This window comes from Trifolium pratense, linkage group LG4 (genome assembly GCF_020283565.1).
Source record: "Trifolium pratense cultivar HEN17-A07 linkage group LG4, ARS_RC_1.1, whole genome shotgun sequence".
NCBI lineage: Eukaryota > Viridiplantae > Streptophyta > Magnoliopsida > Fabales > Fabaceae > Trifolium > Trifolium pratense.
Window position 1 is genome coordinate 36,466,670 of NC_060062.1, and position 17,561 is coordinate 36,484,230.

General features: G+C 33.1%; 1 protein-coding gene and 2 pseudogenes across 2 annotated transcripts; 1 reads left to right on the plus strand and 2 right to left on the minus strand.

Moving 5' to 3' along the window:
• Window positions 1–154: 154 nt before the first annotated feature.
• Window positions 155–2,667, minus strand: LOC123922590 (annotated as a pseudogene).
• A 2,465-nt stretch (window positions 2,668–5,132) lies between these two features.
• LOC123920723 lies at window positions 5,133–7,689 on the minus strand (annotated as a pseudogene).
• Window positions 7,690–13,031: 5,342 nt separating this feature from the next.
• LOC123920724 (protein RGF1 INDUCIBLE TRANSCRIPTION FACTOR 1-like) lies at window positions 13,032–17,233 on the plus strand. Of its 2 annotated transcripts, none has more exons than XM_045973030.1 (4): window positions 13,032–13,296; window positions 15,600–15,882; window positions 16,454–16,594; window positions 16,679–17,233. In XM_045973030.1, exons 2-4 carry the CDS (start codon window positions 15,769–15,771, stop codon window positions 16,820–16,822), a joined length of 399 nt encoding a protein of 132 aa, XP_045828986.1. In that variant the 5' UTR covers window positions 13,032–13,296; window positions 15,600–15,768; the 3' UTR covers window positions 16,823–17,233. The 2 variants fall into 2 exon arrangements, with proteins under 2 accessions (XP_045828986.1, XP_045828985.1); XM_045973029.1 differs by having other exon boundaries at window positions 15,619–15,882.
• Window positions 17,234–17,561: the final 328 nt, after the last annotated feature.

Sequence of the window (17,561 nt, forward strand, 5' to 3'; positions counted from 1 at the left end):
TCAAGTTTGCTCTTTAGTTTGGCATCAACATTGTGACCTCTTCCAAATAATGATTAAAAGAGGTGTATCTAGATGCCATTAAGCCTTACCCAATTGGGAAGAAGATTATTTAACAATTATGACAATACTAGTTGATATAACTTTTTCAGTGGCATACAAATGCTGTTGTACATAAAATATATCATATACAGAAGTAGCTTTAACGAGAACAAACACTACGTTGCTCCATTCCTCTAGCAACCACAGAAATGTTTTCTTTGGTTTGAAAGAGTACAAGAATAAATATGTTGAATAAGGCCAATAACGCATTAACCTTTTCTATAATCATGTAATTTACCGGTTTGTTCCATCAAAAAATAATTTGTGCGGTCAATCAGAAGAACCTAGATGTTACTTCATCTAGAAAGTGCAAAAACTTTGGTTTTAGTATTAAATATTCCTGATAAAATTGGTTGCATACCAAAACAAACAATCAATTGCTCAGCTTGTTTAACAATGAAAATTCTAAATGGGTTAAGAAATGCCCAGTCCTGATACTCCGCACTATTTATGTCTCTTTGTCTGCGCACACCCATATAAAATACAAAATGAAGCTCAACAATACCTTCGATCTGGTCCAGCCCCCGCAGCAACTGTATCGCTTACTGTAAGAATAGCCACTCTGAGGTCAGCACCCCCAGAAGAATCTGTAGTTATTTTATCTGATTTAATTCCTGGCAAAGTAAAGGTTGAGTCTGATGATATATGATTCTTGCCAAAATCCATAGGTCTTAGGTTGGAAATTATGATAGCTGCCACAGGAGTCCCAGCAGATACAACACTGCCTGTTGCTGGAAACTCCAACAAGGCATTAGCTGACTTCATACTAAGTAGTCGACTGCTCCTGTGATGACCAGTGCTCCCGGCAACAAAACTGAAATTCATTGGAAGCACATAAGGCACATTCATTAGAGAAACCCGATCAAATATAGGCATAGCAATTAGGCCTCTGGAAAACAAGTATATACACCACCAAAAAAAAATTTCTGCTATAAAGAAAACAGATCTGTACATAGATCTTTCTGACTAAAACCACAATAATGCAATTCATCGTCAGCTTACCCAGGGTTTCCTGTCCCATCATTTTCAGTCCATATTACAGTGGCACGATGATATTCTGGTCTAAATTGATCCGTCTTTATGGGTTATTGAAGCCGAGCTTGTACCCTGCACAGAAATGAATTAATGAAATGCTAGAGAAAGCAAGCATGCCATCAACAACAAGTGCCCTTTAGAAGTTTATGTAACCTCAGGTGATGAGGATTTGTCCACCCTGCAAGCTGGCGTATAGCAGGGACCACAAAGAGATGAAAGCAAACTGAAGAGCTGGCAGGATTTCCAGGTAGCCCAAAAGCTAGAATTTTACTTTCTGTTGATTGAGAACCAATCTCTGCAAAAGTGAATGGCTTGCCTGGTTTAATCACACTCACCAAAGCATTAGATAAAATTTTGAATATTTTACTATTTCTACAACTGCAGAAATACCACATACAATTGCAACATCAAACCAAATTACAGGATCATCAGAATAAACAATAAGAATTAAATAAAATTGTGACATTACCTTATCAAAATGTACTTTTCCTCACTTTTCAAGCAAAGGCCTAATAAAATCTTTGTCTCCCATTGAAACACCTCCTGAAGTTATGAGAATGTTAATTACAGAAGCAAAAGCCTTATCCAAAATCCTTCCTTGGCATTCTTCATCGTCCTTAGCAATACCAAGGTCCACAACTTTGCAGTGATGTTGTACTGCAGCTGCCAGCAGCATGGCACGATTAGAATCCCTAATCTGCATAGGATCTATATATTAGCTTATGTTTGTTTTAATTACATAATTACATTCACCAAATACCTCCCGTAAACTACATTCAAAATCCAAACATAAAGCAAACAAATGGGTAGTTGAGTAACATCGTAAAACAAGTATAATGATGTTCAAAAAAAATTTAAACAATTCAAGTATAATCCAAATATCACAACAGGTTTAATTTAAGCTTCAATCGCTCAGCCTCAAGTGAGTTGACTGAGCATTGATGTTCCATGTGCATACTAATAATGCGGCTAGTTCAACCCTCATTCATCAACATACTATGCTAAAATCAAAGCACATAGAGACACTAATGTCTGCAATGCCGCTAGTTTGACTCAGATATTGATCGAGTAATCTAAACCAAATATTACGATATCATTACGATTTTTTAATCTAATGAGCATTACAGCCTAAAAGTAAATAAAAGCAAAGGGGAAGGCCATGATGAAAAGTGAAAACCAAACACACTTATTACCTCCCCTGTTACTGTTCTTTTAAATTAAATCTTCTCAGTAGAAATTTGAACTTATAGGAAATCTGCATTATATTACACTAATAACCTGACCTTGCCTAGAATTTGATTAAAGTCCAAAAATCAGCTTACACATCATAGTTTTAATACCTAGAACATTATCGTTCCTGCTAGGCATCTTCACAAAACTTAATCAACTCATCTGACAAGTCCTAGTCCTCAATAAGAATACCTGACCACGACTCAGATGCCCAGTAGATGGCTCTACAAGACCATCGCCAGTAGAAAGAACAGCAATGGTTGTAGTAGGATACACCTGCACCAAAGCATTTTTCTTTCCCATCATTACATATGCAATAATAAAACACTAGAATACAAAAGAGCACATAAAAGTTCCTCCATGCAAGGAACTAAAAAGAAACCATGTTCCATTCGAGGAACTAAAAATAAACCATGTTCATTATGGGAAGATGCTAATTCGAGTACAGACTCTACCTTTACCGTCGTCACACCAACTGTAGCAAGCAAGCCAATCTCGGAAGCACCTAATATTTCTCCAGATGTTAATATGTTTGTAGCTCTTGGTCAAATGAACACTTTTTTGGATGAACCACAAAATCATAGATCACAGAATACATCAAAACATGAATATTTGACTACACATAATGGTCGGGTAGTTACTCAAAATAATGGAAGAATAAGAGTTTAACTTATTTCGATCACCTGATTGAATAGAATCAATGAATTGGCACATAACCTCCAAAACAATGCATGTATCATAATCTATGACCTATGTAGTACCAAGTACCAACAATTCAAATTGAAGATGTTTCTGGTGTCCGACTAGTGTTATTGTTGACACTTCAGATTAAAGGAGTGTCCAGTGTCTGAAATGTGTAGTTACAAACAATCGTTCACTTCCATTTTCTTAAATTATTATCAGTGTCAGTGGCTATATGAGAGCTTCATAGATTGCAATTATGCTCAAAATTACAAGAAAAAATACAGTACTAAATCAACACGATGAAGACAATGTTAGGATTGCAATTAGCCCATACAAACATCATAACTTATGATTTTACCAAGTATGGCTGTGAGAAGTTTCACAACTCTATCATTTATGGCTGTGGATTGTACCTCTGGTTCTGTGATCACATTGTTTGTTTTTCCTTTAAATCAACACGATGACAACCATTGTACCATTCCGTAAAGTAAAGGGATGCACAGAAGGTTGTGTTAAACGATTTTTTTGGGTTCATGCTAGTGATATTTGGCAAGTCGGCAATAGGCAAGTTTTTTAACCAAGTAAATGCCATCAAAATTTTGATTCCATTTTGACTCATCTTCCAAGTGCAAAGAAACATTAGAAAGCAAATCCCTGCATTTGTCCACTAACTTTTCCTCCCATTGAAAAAGATTTCTTCTCCACCTTCATCCCTCTCGCTTAACATCAATACACTATCATTTAACATTCCTTCCACCATGACATTTTTATTAATCGGTAGATTAAAAAACCTACGAGAATTGTCCTTCAACACTACACCTATCCATGGGTCATGCCAAAATAACGTGTTTTATGGTCATTTCCAACTACGTTTTATAAATGATATAAAAACATACACTCCCAATCCCCCTCCTCTTTCCATGTTAAAAACGTCTCTCCACCATATAAATAATTGTTCTGCTTTTCTCTATACCATGCCATATTCTAAGTTATATCTCATTTATTTTTCAATACCTTGTACTACAACCCATCATTTTCTCCCAAAATCTCCAACACCATTTTCCTAAATGAGACAAATTGAATGCTTTTAAATTACGCACATTCAATCCATTCTTTTCCTTAGATAAACAAAACTTATCTCATTTTACCCAATGTATTTTGTGAGCTTCCTCAGTCTCACCCCGCAAAAAAGATTTAAATAAAGACTCAATTTTTGAGATGATACCTAAAGAAGCTTTAAATAATGAGATAAAGTAAGCTCATGTAAATAAACTACAAAACTTCCAAAAAGACAATCTTCCTATAATCCTTTCAATCACATGATTCCAAAACATCAATTTTTTGGCAAGTTGACACCAATAGGCAACCCCAAGTACTTAAAAGGGTTCTATCTACTTTGCAATTTAACATGGCAACAACTTCATTTGACCTTATTGTAAAAAAAACTTCATTTGACCAAGAGCTACAGACATATTAATGCCAACCAACAAACTCTTGAAAAAATTCACATTAAGCCTAGAAATTAGTTCAAAAACCAAAAGATTAAATCCAATTGTTCTCACATTGCACAGACATTTTTTTTCCCTAAAAATCAATGCATCATCGACATACTGAAGATGAGTAATTTTAAATTCTTCGTTTCCAACTTGCAAACCACAAAACTTATTCAACCTTATTGCTTTAGAGACTTACAAAATGACATAAGTACATAAATCTATGTAAAATAAGTGATTAATGACTTACGTTTTCATAGTTAATAACTTACATTTCTAGCTACCATCAGACAGTTCTGAGGTGCTCGCTGCACGGCTGCACACACAAGTGACTGCACCTAATTCAATTCTATACAATAATAGTACCACACAATGTATAATGTGCCCTCCCGACAGTTTGATTTTTCACCAGATAATTTTGAAGACGTGTTTACACAAATGATCAATTGACTTGGTGGTTTTTACTTCTTGGAGTAGCACAAGAAACCTGAGTTTGAATCAAAATTTCACTATTTTGAAAACTTCCAAGCACATATTGTACTCATCATCTCCAAGTCAATGCCACATGTACCAGTCTCTGTGTTGCACATGCCAGCACGTAGCTACCACAATATTTTAGGAAATCATTTTAGATGCAACTGAATCATCTTGGCTAGCTCATTGTTAGCTAGTTACTCACACTTTGGCTTCTGGCATGACAACAGGTCAATAGCAACCAAGTAGCTTCATTCATAAGAGATCGCTGAAGCAGACCAGATAAGCTCAATTGGCATTAATAATATTTACCATCCAAAAGTCAAGAGAGATGCAATTCCAATCTCCAATAACTCTCTTGTTGTTCAAATGAATGACGTCCTCTTGCTTTACAGGATGACATTGATTTGAATATTCAAATAAATTTTGAGATGGACGCTCCTCTTGCCTTCTTGCATAATATTTACAGCAATCCGCCAACGCAATCATGGATTGTTGCAACAATGAAATCTTGAATGTATTTTATCAGCCAATTTCTACTGAATACTGAGTTAGTGAAAACAATCAATTTACTTTTTGATCAACTGGAAGACTTTCAATCTGTTAGCCAAACCCAACAACTATGGCAACAGTTCAGCTTTCACTAGCTACGAAGTATTAACATTGGATACGATGCCGACAGGTAGACACTCGGTAATAATTTGAGAAAATTGAAGTGATTATATGCAACTGCATGTGTCAACTGTCAATGTCGTGCCGGTTGGGGACACTAATATGTGTCGGACGCTCAAACAACACCTTCAGTATGAAGTGTCAATGATACATATTTCAGAAGCAATCAACTCCTTAGACGATCTTTTGAAATTTTCCTTGATTCATTGACAAGTGCAGTATATGAAGCATAATCTAAAACCATTCCTTTCTCACCATTAAATATGTTAAAATCAACCGCATTTCCATGCTTGCAATGACCATCAAGCAAAATATTAAATGTAATATCATTTGGGACCACTCCTAAATTAAGCATTGCATCAAGCAACATTTGAGCATTTTTCATCTGACCTTGTTTGCAAAAACCGTTCATTAGCGCATTATAAGTGACAACTCCCGGTACACGTCCATCCCTCTGCATCTCCTTGAGTAATTTGGCTCCCATCTTTACATCACCTTTCTTACAAAAGCAATCAATAACCATGGTATACGTCGGATCATCGGGTTTGTAACCAGCACTCGACATATCCCTCAACATCCTTTCAACGTCGCGAACTCTTCCGTCTCTACAAAGTCCAGATATAAGTGCAGTGAAAGCAACATCATCAAGCTCAATTCCCTTCTCAACCATTTTTTCCTTGATCTCCAACGCAGATTCCATATCTCCATCCTTACAACATCCATCCATTAGAGTTGTGAAAGTGATCTTATCAGGCTTCAAACCATTCCCAATCATCTCATTCAAAAGCTTCCTAGCCTCCTTTAAATCTCCAACCCTACAAAGCCCATTGATCAACGTGTTATAAGTAATCAAATCAGGTCTAACATCTCGATCCTTCATCATCTGAAAATTTCTCAATGCCAAATCAAGTTTCCCATGTTTACACTGACCATCAATCAAAGTAGTGAAAGTTACACCATTAGGAACCAACCCTATCCCACACATTTCATCAAACAAACCGTTCGCCTCATCCAACCTACTTTCCTTACACAACCCATTGATCAAAGCACTATAAGTAAAAACATCAGGAGATATTCTCTGACTCTCCATAACACCTTTTAACACAAAACCCTCCTCCACATTCTTACTTTTACAGTATCCACTTATCAAAGTATTAAAACTAACAACACTAGGACGTAAACCCCTCTTAGGAATTTCATCGAACACCATCCGTGCATTCATAACATCACCAATTTTACAAAACCCATGCATCAAAATGTTAAAAAGATAAACTTTTGGCGGATACCCATAATCCAAAACCTCCAAATAAAACTCCCAACAATGCCCAGCAGCTTGTTTCAGCTTCATCACACGACGAAGAAGATACTCACAACCACGAATGGGAATCGAAAAGTTGTTCTTTTTCAACAAGCGTAGACATTGAACTGCATCTTCTACGAATCCAGAATCAGTGTAAGCAATGATCAAAGCATCAAAAACAAGAACAGAACGATGATGATTATAATGGGTTGTTGGTGTTGTTTGGAGAAGGGAAGATAAGAGGGAATAAGAAGAATGATGACCCATTTTGGAAATGATGAAAAGGAAAAGGGAATGTGTTTGTGAGAACATGTTATGGGAAGAGAGGAAATGGGCCATAGTGGAATAGTTATGGAGAGTGTGGCGAAAAGGAGGACGAGAAGAGAGATAGTTGAAGAAAGAGAAGAGGGAATGTGGGGAAAGAGAGAGAGGGTTGAGGTTGATGAGGTTTGTGATGTGATGAGAAGTGAGGGAAGGGAGAATGCGTTTGAGAGTTGGGTTGAGAGAGTAATCAGGATTAGGATTGTTGTTGTTGTTGTGGATGGTGTTGATGGCTTCTGAGATTGTGTAGAGAATGTCATGGTTTTTGTAGTGAGGTTTTGAGGAAAATGAGATTGGGTTTTGATGTTGAAGATGAAAATTATGAGGTTTTAGTTTCATGGTTGGTCGTGGATGATAGTGGCTATGTCTCAGTTTGAGTTTGAGTTTGAGTTTTCGTGTGTATGTACTGTGTGGTGTGGTGTGTGAGACGGCAGGTCAGGGCTAGATCGGTCATTCTCCACGGTAAAAGTCACAAATCAATGGATCCTCCTCCGGCCTTATTTATAAGCAAAATCAACATTTTTTTTTGCCTTGAATATAAGCAAAAGTTACCAAATTCAACTATATTAAATGTTATTGTTCCTAAAATACCTCTGATTAATTGTCTATTTTTTTAAGATGATTGCATATTCTCAATGTAAATTTAATATATTGTAAAAGATAGTTTAGTAAATACAACAACTTTCTTAATAAGTGTGAAATGCTGTGAAGCCCCAATATTCCAAAAATGGCGAAGTATTGTTTCCAATACGTACTCGTACTCGATACCGATACTCGTCTGATACTCTCTGATACACGTATCCAAAAAGTATCAGAAATTAATATTATTATTTTTAAAAAAATATAACCGACACGTGTTGGATATTTCTTCGATACGTGTATCGGAAAAGTATCGGATAATTAATGCTTTTTGATGATTAAAACGTAGGAAAAGAGACCAATATCTATTATTTATAGGAGTTTCTCTCTCTTGATCACTTTCATACGTGGCATCCTCTCATTTATCATAATCTATGTGGCAACTTGTGAGAGCATGTTTTCCTATGTGACAACCTTTGAGAACTTCAATAGAAATTATGTAATGTATGTACTCATATAAGGAATTTTTTTTTTGTGTCATTCTCAATCAAAATTTAATATTAATTCAAAAATAATCGTTCAAAATGAAACAATTGAATATATTTCAATTTTTTTAATGACAATGTCAATTTTTACTTTTTTTTTGTGTCCTTCTCAATCAAAATTTAATGCTAATTCAAAAATAATCATTCAAAAGAAAACAATTGAATACATTTCAATTTTTTTAATGACAATGTCAATTTTTACTTCTAATTTGATTATTTGATATTTTATTCATTATTATTATTATATTATATTTTAGAAACAAAGTCATTTTGTCCCATAATTTGTCAATTAGATAATTGCTATTAAATGACATTTATAATTTCGATCTTCATTCTATTAATATAAATAGCTGTGATTTGCAACCGATTTCACACACTATTGCAATTCAAAATTATACTTTTTGCAATCTTTTATCTCTATTCTTTTTTTGGGTGATTTCACTCTCATTTCCTTCAACTTTTTCGTTGTTCTATTTTCTTCTTTCAATGTTTTTTTTTTCAAGTTTAATATTATATAGTATATTTTTGTATTTTGATGCTATCTTTTTTTTGTGCCTACAAGGAGATAATCTTCTTTTCTTATTTTACAGCAGGTGCCCGTCTTTTTTGTGCTTACAAGGAGATAATCTTCAACTTTTTCGTTGTTCTATTTTCTTATTTTCGAAGATGTTATATGCATTTTTTTTATATATATATATAAGCTTTGTATTTAAATGATGTTTATGATTAATCATAATTATACTAATTTTGAGCTATAATTTTTTATTAGCAGGTCCATACGGAAGAACATGTTGTTCGTTATTCAAATTAGGATTAGGTATTATCAACTGATGTTAGAGTTTTAAGTATTTATTTATATTTTTTTATATTTTATTGTCATTTTTTTTAATCATGTTTACGTATTAAAAAACACTTTTTGTTCATATTATTTTTTATTGGTGTAAATCATGCTTATAAATATTTTTTTTACTATTATTAATAAATGTTGTACTCTTTTTTTTACTCATTATTTTTTTGTTTGTCTAATTTTTCATGTGATATTTAACAAATATACTGATAAAATAATAGAAACTCCTCGAAGGACTATACTATAGAACGAATTGCTTATCAAAAAAAATTATATACAACGAATTGGCCAAATGTGGAACTGAGAAATTGAAGGCTTAATATGTTTCAAAACAAAATTGAAGGCTTAAAAATCTTTGAACAAAAATACTCACCTTAAAAGGAATATAAAAAAAAATAAAAATAGTAATTTAATTGTTCACAAAAAAAGTTATTCTTAAACTTCATACTTATCGAACAGAGAAAATGGTGTGATTGTCTGAAATATAAAAGGAATGAAGTAATTGACTTCATAGATTATTTTTCTATTTTATTTTATTAATTTTATTAATAAAAAAAGTTACATAGTGATTTATACCAAACATAATATTACAATAGGGGGTATTGATAAAAAAATAATCTACATGGAGGTATTAAGCAAAAAATAACTTACACGGGGTGAGACATACATTTGTAGATTTTATTATATAAAAAATACGATAAATATCAATTGAAAGTAAGGAAAGTAACAATGATTTTATATATAAAAAAAGAAAGAATTAAAAGTAATAATATCATGTATTACTTTGTTTTTATTTTCCAAACATCACTGTAAGATAAACAAATAGATAAATTTTTTAAAATTTGCACCATTAACAAATGAGATATGCATAAAAAAAATTATATAAATTTTTTTTGTGTCAAGCAAATGACAAATAATTCTACTGTTCATTACACAAATGTGAAATTTTTTCACATGGGGACATGGGCTAAAATACTCTAGAAGAAAACAAATGTCTAAAGGAAAGAGATGACGATTAAGAACTAATATATATTAACCGTTAGATTAATTTTTGCTTAATGACCTTTTTTATGAAAATAAAAGAACAAATATACGAACATGTGGGTTGGGAACGGGGAGTGGAGTATCACTCTCCGTTCTACCATTTCTCCTTAAAATCTCCAAAATTTGGATCATTTATCATATTTAAATAAATTATTACATTAAATATAAAATTAATTTTACAAATAATTAAAAAAACCACAAAATATTGAAAATTTAATAATTCATATTTTTCATGTGTCAAAAAAATATATATATTTTTCATTGAACATTAACCCGTGCATTTGCACGGGTAAGTTATACTAGTTATGTTGTTATGTTAGTTTTTCTTCTTGTCAGGACTTGAACCCTGATCTCCAACTCCTTAACTCTTAGTTCAACTAATTAACCATTTAAGTTACTCATCTCACTCCCTTTTTGGATAGTACTTAACTTAAAGATATGTAATTGTTACTTGTTTGCTCAATTTGAGTAATTTGAATGTTAATTTTTTATCATTATCAATTTTAGTTATGTTTGTATATTGTGCATTTATATATAATTTTTAAATAATGTATCGCGGCCGTATCGCATCGAGAATTTTTAAAAAAATTCCGTATCAGTATCGTGTCGCGTATCAGAGCTTCATAGGTGAAATGTGAGAATTTGGCTTATAAATATGGCCGAAGTAGTATATGTTAAAAAATTCCTGTCATTTTTATTTTCTTTTCAAGTACCTAGTGGCTAAACTCTCACAATCTAAATGTGGAGAATGCGGAATCTGAGGTTCGAACTTCGGTCACTCTAATAATGTTTCTGATAGCTACCATTTGAGCTAAATTATGAGATCTCTTTTCTTTTCTTATACTAACTCTAATTGTCACCATTTTTCTTTTTTTCTTAGTCTATCGAAAAAGAGTGGTTTAAAATCAATTTTTGTCTGAAATCATCCATCTAAATCATTTTTTTTCTTTCTAATTAAGTTAAATAGGTGGTTTTCATATAATTGCGTGTTTTATTTCTCGTCTCGGAACGATGCATTTTGTTTTCGTGTGATGTATTTTGTTGGCATGCCTTGGTGCAATGTTCATTTGGTTCAGGTCGAATGATTAGTTTTAATCTAACACAAATTCAGACTTCGGCCAATGGTTTTGGTGTCATTAAGGTAAAGATACAGAGACATGAATATTCCAATTCAATAGGGAGGTTTATGTAATTTGCGATTTTATATTGTTACATAGGCACAACCTAAATAAAATATATTTGGTCACGCAAATGAAAAAAAAAATGGTAAATAATTTAATCACATCACTTAATATTAATTAATCATTTTACCTTATATTTTTAAAAATTCATGTGTTTGTAACTAATGTGTTATTTATACAAATGATTAGTTGGTTCAGATTGACACTAAACTTAGTAGAGAGGATCGCCGTTTGATTCTCCGTAAGTGCGATCGGGAGGGAGCTGAAATCACTTCATACCAAACCAAATTAGACGGTCTAGTGGGTCGAATATTACGATGAAAACAAAAAAAAAAGTGCTATTTATGGTTAGGCTTAGGCAGTTTATTTTGGGATTGGTTATTATACATAAGCTATCCTTATGCACCATGCATAAGTTACTTAGTGCACCCCCCAAATTACTTGTGCACCCCCCAAATTACTAGCACACCCCAAATTTCTCATGCACCCCCCAAATTACTTGTGCACCCCCAAATTTCTCATGCACCCCAAATTTCTCATGCACCCCCAAAATTTCTCGCACACCCCCAATATGACTTTTGCCCCCCAATTTTATTTTTTTGGTCCCCTCCACATTTCTAGCCTAAACCATTTTGTTGTGGGAATGGTTTCAGAGATATGCACTCCAAAACCATTAAGTGTATAAGATGGTTTTAGAGTACAACCCTATAATTAGAATACAAACAATAATTGTGATTTGAAACCATTTAACCAACATAATGGTTTCCAGAATTTTTAAAACCATATAAACACACATAAAACCATTTTACAATACAAATGGTTTCAGTGTATAACTATCTGAAACCATTTAACCAACATAATGGTTTCCAGAATTTTTAAAACCATAAAAACACACATAAAACCATTTTACAATACAAATGGTTTCAGTGTATAACTATCTGAAACCATTTAACCAGCATAATGGTTTCCAGAATTTTTGAAACCATAAAAACATACATAAAACCATTTTACAATACAAATGGTTTTAGTGTATAACTATCTGAAACCATTTAACTGGTTTTAAATAATGATTATAATTGTACAAAAAAAAACAATTATGATTCTAATTATAGGTTGTACTTCAAAACCATCTTATGCACTTAATGGTTTTGGAGTGTATATTTTTGAAACCATTCCCACAGCAAAATGGTTTAGGCTTGAAATATGGGGGGTTAAAAAAAAATTGGGCGCACAAGTCATCTGGGGGTGCGTGAAAAATTTTGGGGGTGCGCGAGAATTTGGGGGGTGCATGAGAAATTTGGGGGGTGCACGAGAAATTTGGGGGTGCGCGAGTAATTTGGGGGGTACGTGAGAAATTTGGGGGGTGTGAGATTAGGTGTGAGTGTGTGAGTTGAGATTGGCTAGGATTATTACATGTGGATGCTCAATCTAATGGATGTTATTGACTTATGTACCATGCATCAGGATTACACTTATGTATAATAACTTGTCCCGTTTATTTTTAGTTAAGGACAAAACCTATTCTGATCATATCATATGTAAACAGCACTGACTGTCAAGAATATTTGCCACCTTGTGTGTTCTTTGTTTTCTTTCTTTGTAAAGCTGAAAAATTGAAACACCAGCTATGAACTCAACCGCGAAAACCCTAATCATTCAATCTTTTCCTTTTTCCTTCGTTTTATTCATCAACCCAAAATTGAATCCTAATCATGGAATACCCATATCGTTGCTTCTTCACTACTTCGGCGGTTCTCAACAAAATTCACTCTTTCATTTTTCTCATCGCTAGGTAAAATTCCATTTTCAATCTTAATTTCTTGCACCATTGTTTCAATTCCTATTACCAGAATGCATAAGTTAGTTAATTTTGCTAGATTTGGTATATAAATGTTTCAATTCCTATTAGTATTGTTGTGTGATTTCATATTGGTGCAATCTTCCATACTTGCTATTTAGGGAATGGTTTTATGTATTAGCAGTAAGCTGATTAAGTGATTGAAGTTTTATTGGAATTCCAATTCAAGGTCTTGCCAAAAATGGAAAATTTGCCTGTGATTGTGATGGTTAGAATAGAGAATGAGATATCTATTTCATTTCATCCATACTTCATTGATAGAAATTGAAGTTTAGAATGTTTGTAGAATTATATTTTCAATGCATAAGACATTTTTTTTCATTGGTCTCATTTGTTAAGTTTGAAATATGCTGTAAATCCCAAAGTGATGATTTTGCCAATTGCCATATTTGGTGGTTACATTCGAATTCAAATGTATAACTTTAGTGTGCTTCTAATCTTTATCTGAATAAATATTAATATGAGAATGAAAATTGTCAACTTTGAAAAAGAATTGAGAAGAAACCGAACTTTGGATTTTATAATATCATTCTAAGGAAGGAAGGTAATCATGACTGTGGAAATGAAACGGAACACTGCTAATGAAAAATGATTTTTTTTACTATGAGACTGCAAATTGTCAACTTCGAAAAAGAATTGAAAAGAAACGGAACTTTGGATTTTATAATGTCATTTTAAGGAAGGGAAGTAATCATAGCCGTGAAGATGAAACGGAACACTGTTAATGACAAATGATTTTTTTTTACTGTGGGACTAGTAGTAGTTAACTTTGAAAAGGAATTGAAAAGAAACGCTTCCGTTTCGTCAATTTAGTCTTTGCAGAGTTTATTTTATTTTCAGTACGAGTATATAAACTCATTCGTTATCAGAAGGTGAGCCTCATTTCAGAATGGCCACTTTCTAGGGTTATCCTTTCTCTCTTATTCTTCTGGTGCCTGGCCATCCGATTCATCCAATTGAATCTGGAAATTTTCCTTCGAAATCTTTTCATTTGAAATTTAAACCTATTTTCCAATTTTAAAGCTGCAAGAAAGGAATAATGAGCTCTTCTTCCTCAAGAAAAATTAATGAGGTAGTTAACCAAATATTTTTCGCATGTGCACTTATGTTAAATTGAGCAATAGTTAGCAAATCCTGTGGTTTTTTTGTCACTCTTTTTTCATTTCCTTGATCACAAAATGACTATAAATTTTTGTGAGATGATAGGCTGCTGTTGATATTGATAAGCTCTTCAATTTTGGTTATATGTTTTTTTTTGTTGAATTCGAATAAAAACAATCTCTAGCATAAACTGGAAGAATTTTGCAATTAAACATCTTTATTGCATGCTCATATCTAACATAGATTACAATCAATTCAACCTCATATTTTTTTGTTTCTTCACACGGTTTCCACTTATTTTTACTTATTTTATATGAAATATTTGTTTTATAAATTGCTGCCCCTGTAACTGTAATTATCTTTGATATTCTTAAAGCTTTCCATCATGTTGGTTCTGTTTGTAAAATTGTCTAATTACAACCAATTTTGTTTTAAGCAATGAAAAGACATAATTTCTTATAGGCTTAATCACAGTTTTGATCTTCCTATTTTCACTCATTCACGGATTTGGTCTCCTTATTTTAAAATCACTTAATTTTGGTCCCTCCTTCAGATTTTTGAACTTGGTGATATATCATATTTAGATTGAACTTTTTTGCATATTTTCTTAGAATTTCATGGCTGTTGATCACTCCGCATGATCAGGTTGTATGACATGTCATTTAAAATATGTCACATCACCATTTTTTATTCCAAAAATATGAGAAAGGGACCAAAACTGAGTGATTTTAAAATCGAGGGACCAATTCCGTGAGTGAGTGAAAATAGGGGGACCAAAATTGTTATTAAGCCTTTCTTATATTAATAGAAGAAACATGTAGCAATTGGAAATGAAGTATCATTTTGTGTATAATTTAGAAGCAATAGATTGATTACCTTTATTTGTGATTGGCTGATATGTATTGGTTTTACTATCTTAATGGCAACGGGAGCTAATAAGGCACCGAAAAGAGAGTGTTTGTATAACATTTGTTTTCAATTTTAGTATGTATATAATTATGCGTGACGGCTGGAGAAAACGAAAATTGAGAAAAAAAATATATTGAGAGTAACTTAATTAACATAGTCAGAGAAGGATGGATGAACAATGATTTGATGTTTTTTCTTCTTTCTTTTTCTGAAACCATTTAGTATAGACTTTTATTTAATTTGTAGGATGCACAAAAGGCCCAAGGGGAAGTTCACCAGCCACGGTGGCTTGAGGATTTTTTGGGGCAAGAGTTCTCTGACTCTTGTCCTGCTCATTTGAAACAGAAGAATATATACTACTGCATAAATTGCAAAGTATCTGCTTGTCAGCATTGTATGTCATCAGGACCTCATGAAGATCACCAGATACTGCAAATCCGTAAATATGTTTACAGGCATGCTGTACACCTGACTGATATGCAGCCATATATCAACTGCTCCCAGATCCAGGTATTCTACTATATCTTATCTTGACTTAAAATTTGTGAATAAAATATTTAAGCGTCACAGTCAAAACTTATGTGATTCACTGCAATTTTGTGTGCTTTTTGTGACTTTGTTTGCTAATCATAGGTTCTTAAGTTCACTTAGAAAAGTTGTAAAAAAACATTGCAAATCTCTGTTGTGTGTTTAATGAAATGCAACAAGGAAGCACAGATCGAAATTTTGATTTAAAAGCATTATTTGCTTTCCCTTTAGTTGTGTTTGGTGATACTCTTTTATAGATATTTTTCTGTTGCAATTTTTGAAATTGTAAGTAATTGAGAAATTGTAAACTTCTTGTATTAGTAAAGCGATGGTATGAAAAACTTTGGCATAGTTTTAGACATTTATTGCATCACTGGATGAGTGGATGTTCAGTACATGTTTTTCTAATTGTTTTCTAGTACACCTAAGAATTTCTGACTACAACAATAGTACAATTATGTTTGCTTATAAAAGTAAATAATGGGTTTTGATAATTCAATGTTTTCAACGAAGTTATTTTTAGCATCTGTATTTGATTCCTCTCTGATCACAGTCTTTCAAATCGAACAAGCAACTGGTTCTGATTTGTCATCCGCGTTGTGGATCAACATTGGATGATGCAACATCATGCAACAATGGGAGCATAAAATCAAAAGAAGCAAAAGGCTATCAGTACTGCTCCATAACTTGCATGGTGACGACATTAATTTGACTATCACAACCATTTACTGTTATCGTTCATTACACTTCTGACATCATTTTTTATTTGAACTTTCAGGTGAAAGCTGCAAGGAAGTCTTCAATTCCTCCCAACGTTTCCATCCAGGCTCCGCCTCCTCAGGAATCACTGGTAGAAATTTCCAAGCCCTCTAAGCGGAAGAGGAAAAGAAAAGGAACTCCACACAGAGCTCCGTTATTCTAATCAAAGCAAGTTTAGGGATAATTTTTCTTACAGTTGTAGAAATTGTAGGGTGATAGTTATATAGACATGCTTTCTCATAATTTTGTTTCATCATATTGTTCAAATCATTTAATTGATTTTTTACTTGAAAGAGATTGAGTTAGTGGAGGTTGGAATAATTAGAGAAGTAATATGCATGTTGCTCATAGACATAATAAAAGGAAAAATATATTGTCATTAGGGATTGAATCAGGTTCTTTGGTTATAGGATGGTGTATATCCTTGAATTTTTGCAGCATTCTATTTTATATTTTGGGTTATTTCCATTTCTCTCTAGTAAAATATCAATTCTTAACAGGAATTGAAACTATGTTCTTGGGAGTTGTGGGGGATTATTTCTGAAAAATTTCCAACATTTTATGATAGGAAGCATGTTGGTGGCTTAACATTAAATGAAGGATATATAGATGCAATACACCTTTAATAACTTGACGAATTAATTTAATCCAACCGTTGAATCATTTTATATCATGCTTGATGATTGTGTGTGTACCATCTCATGCCGCCGCGTGCAGCCTTGCCATGATTCTTGTTGCCGGTCTGCACCTGCTCCTTCTCTTTCACAGATTTCACCATCATGTGTTGGTGGCTTTTAAGGTGAGTTTTTGGACTGGTTTTGACTGATAATCTTCATACATTGTTGTTGCTCTGTCTCTCCAACTTTTATTTTTAACCTATTTTTCTGATAACTGCCATGGCC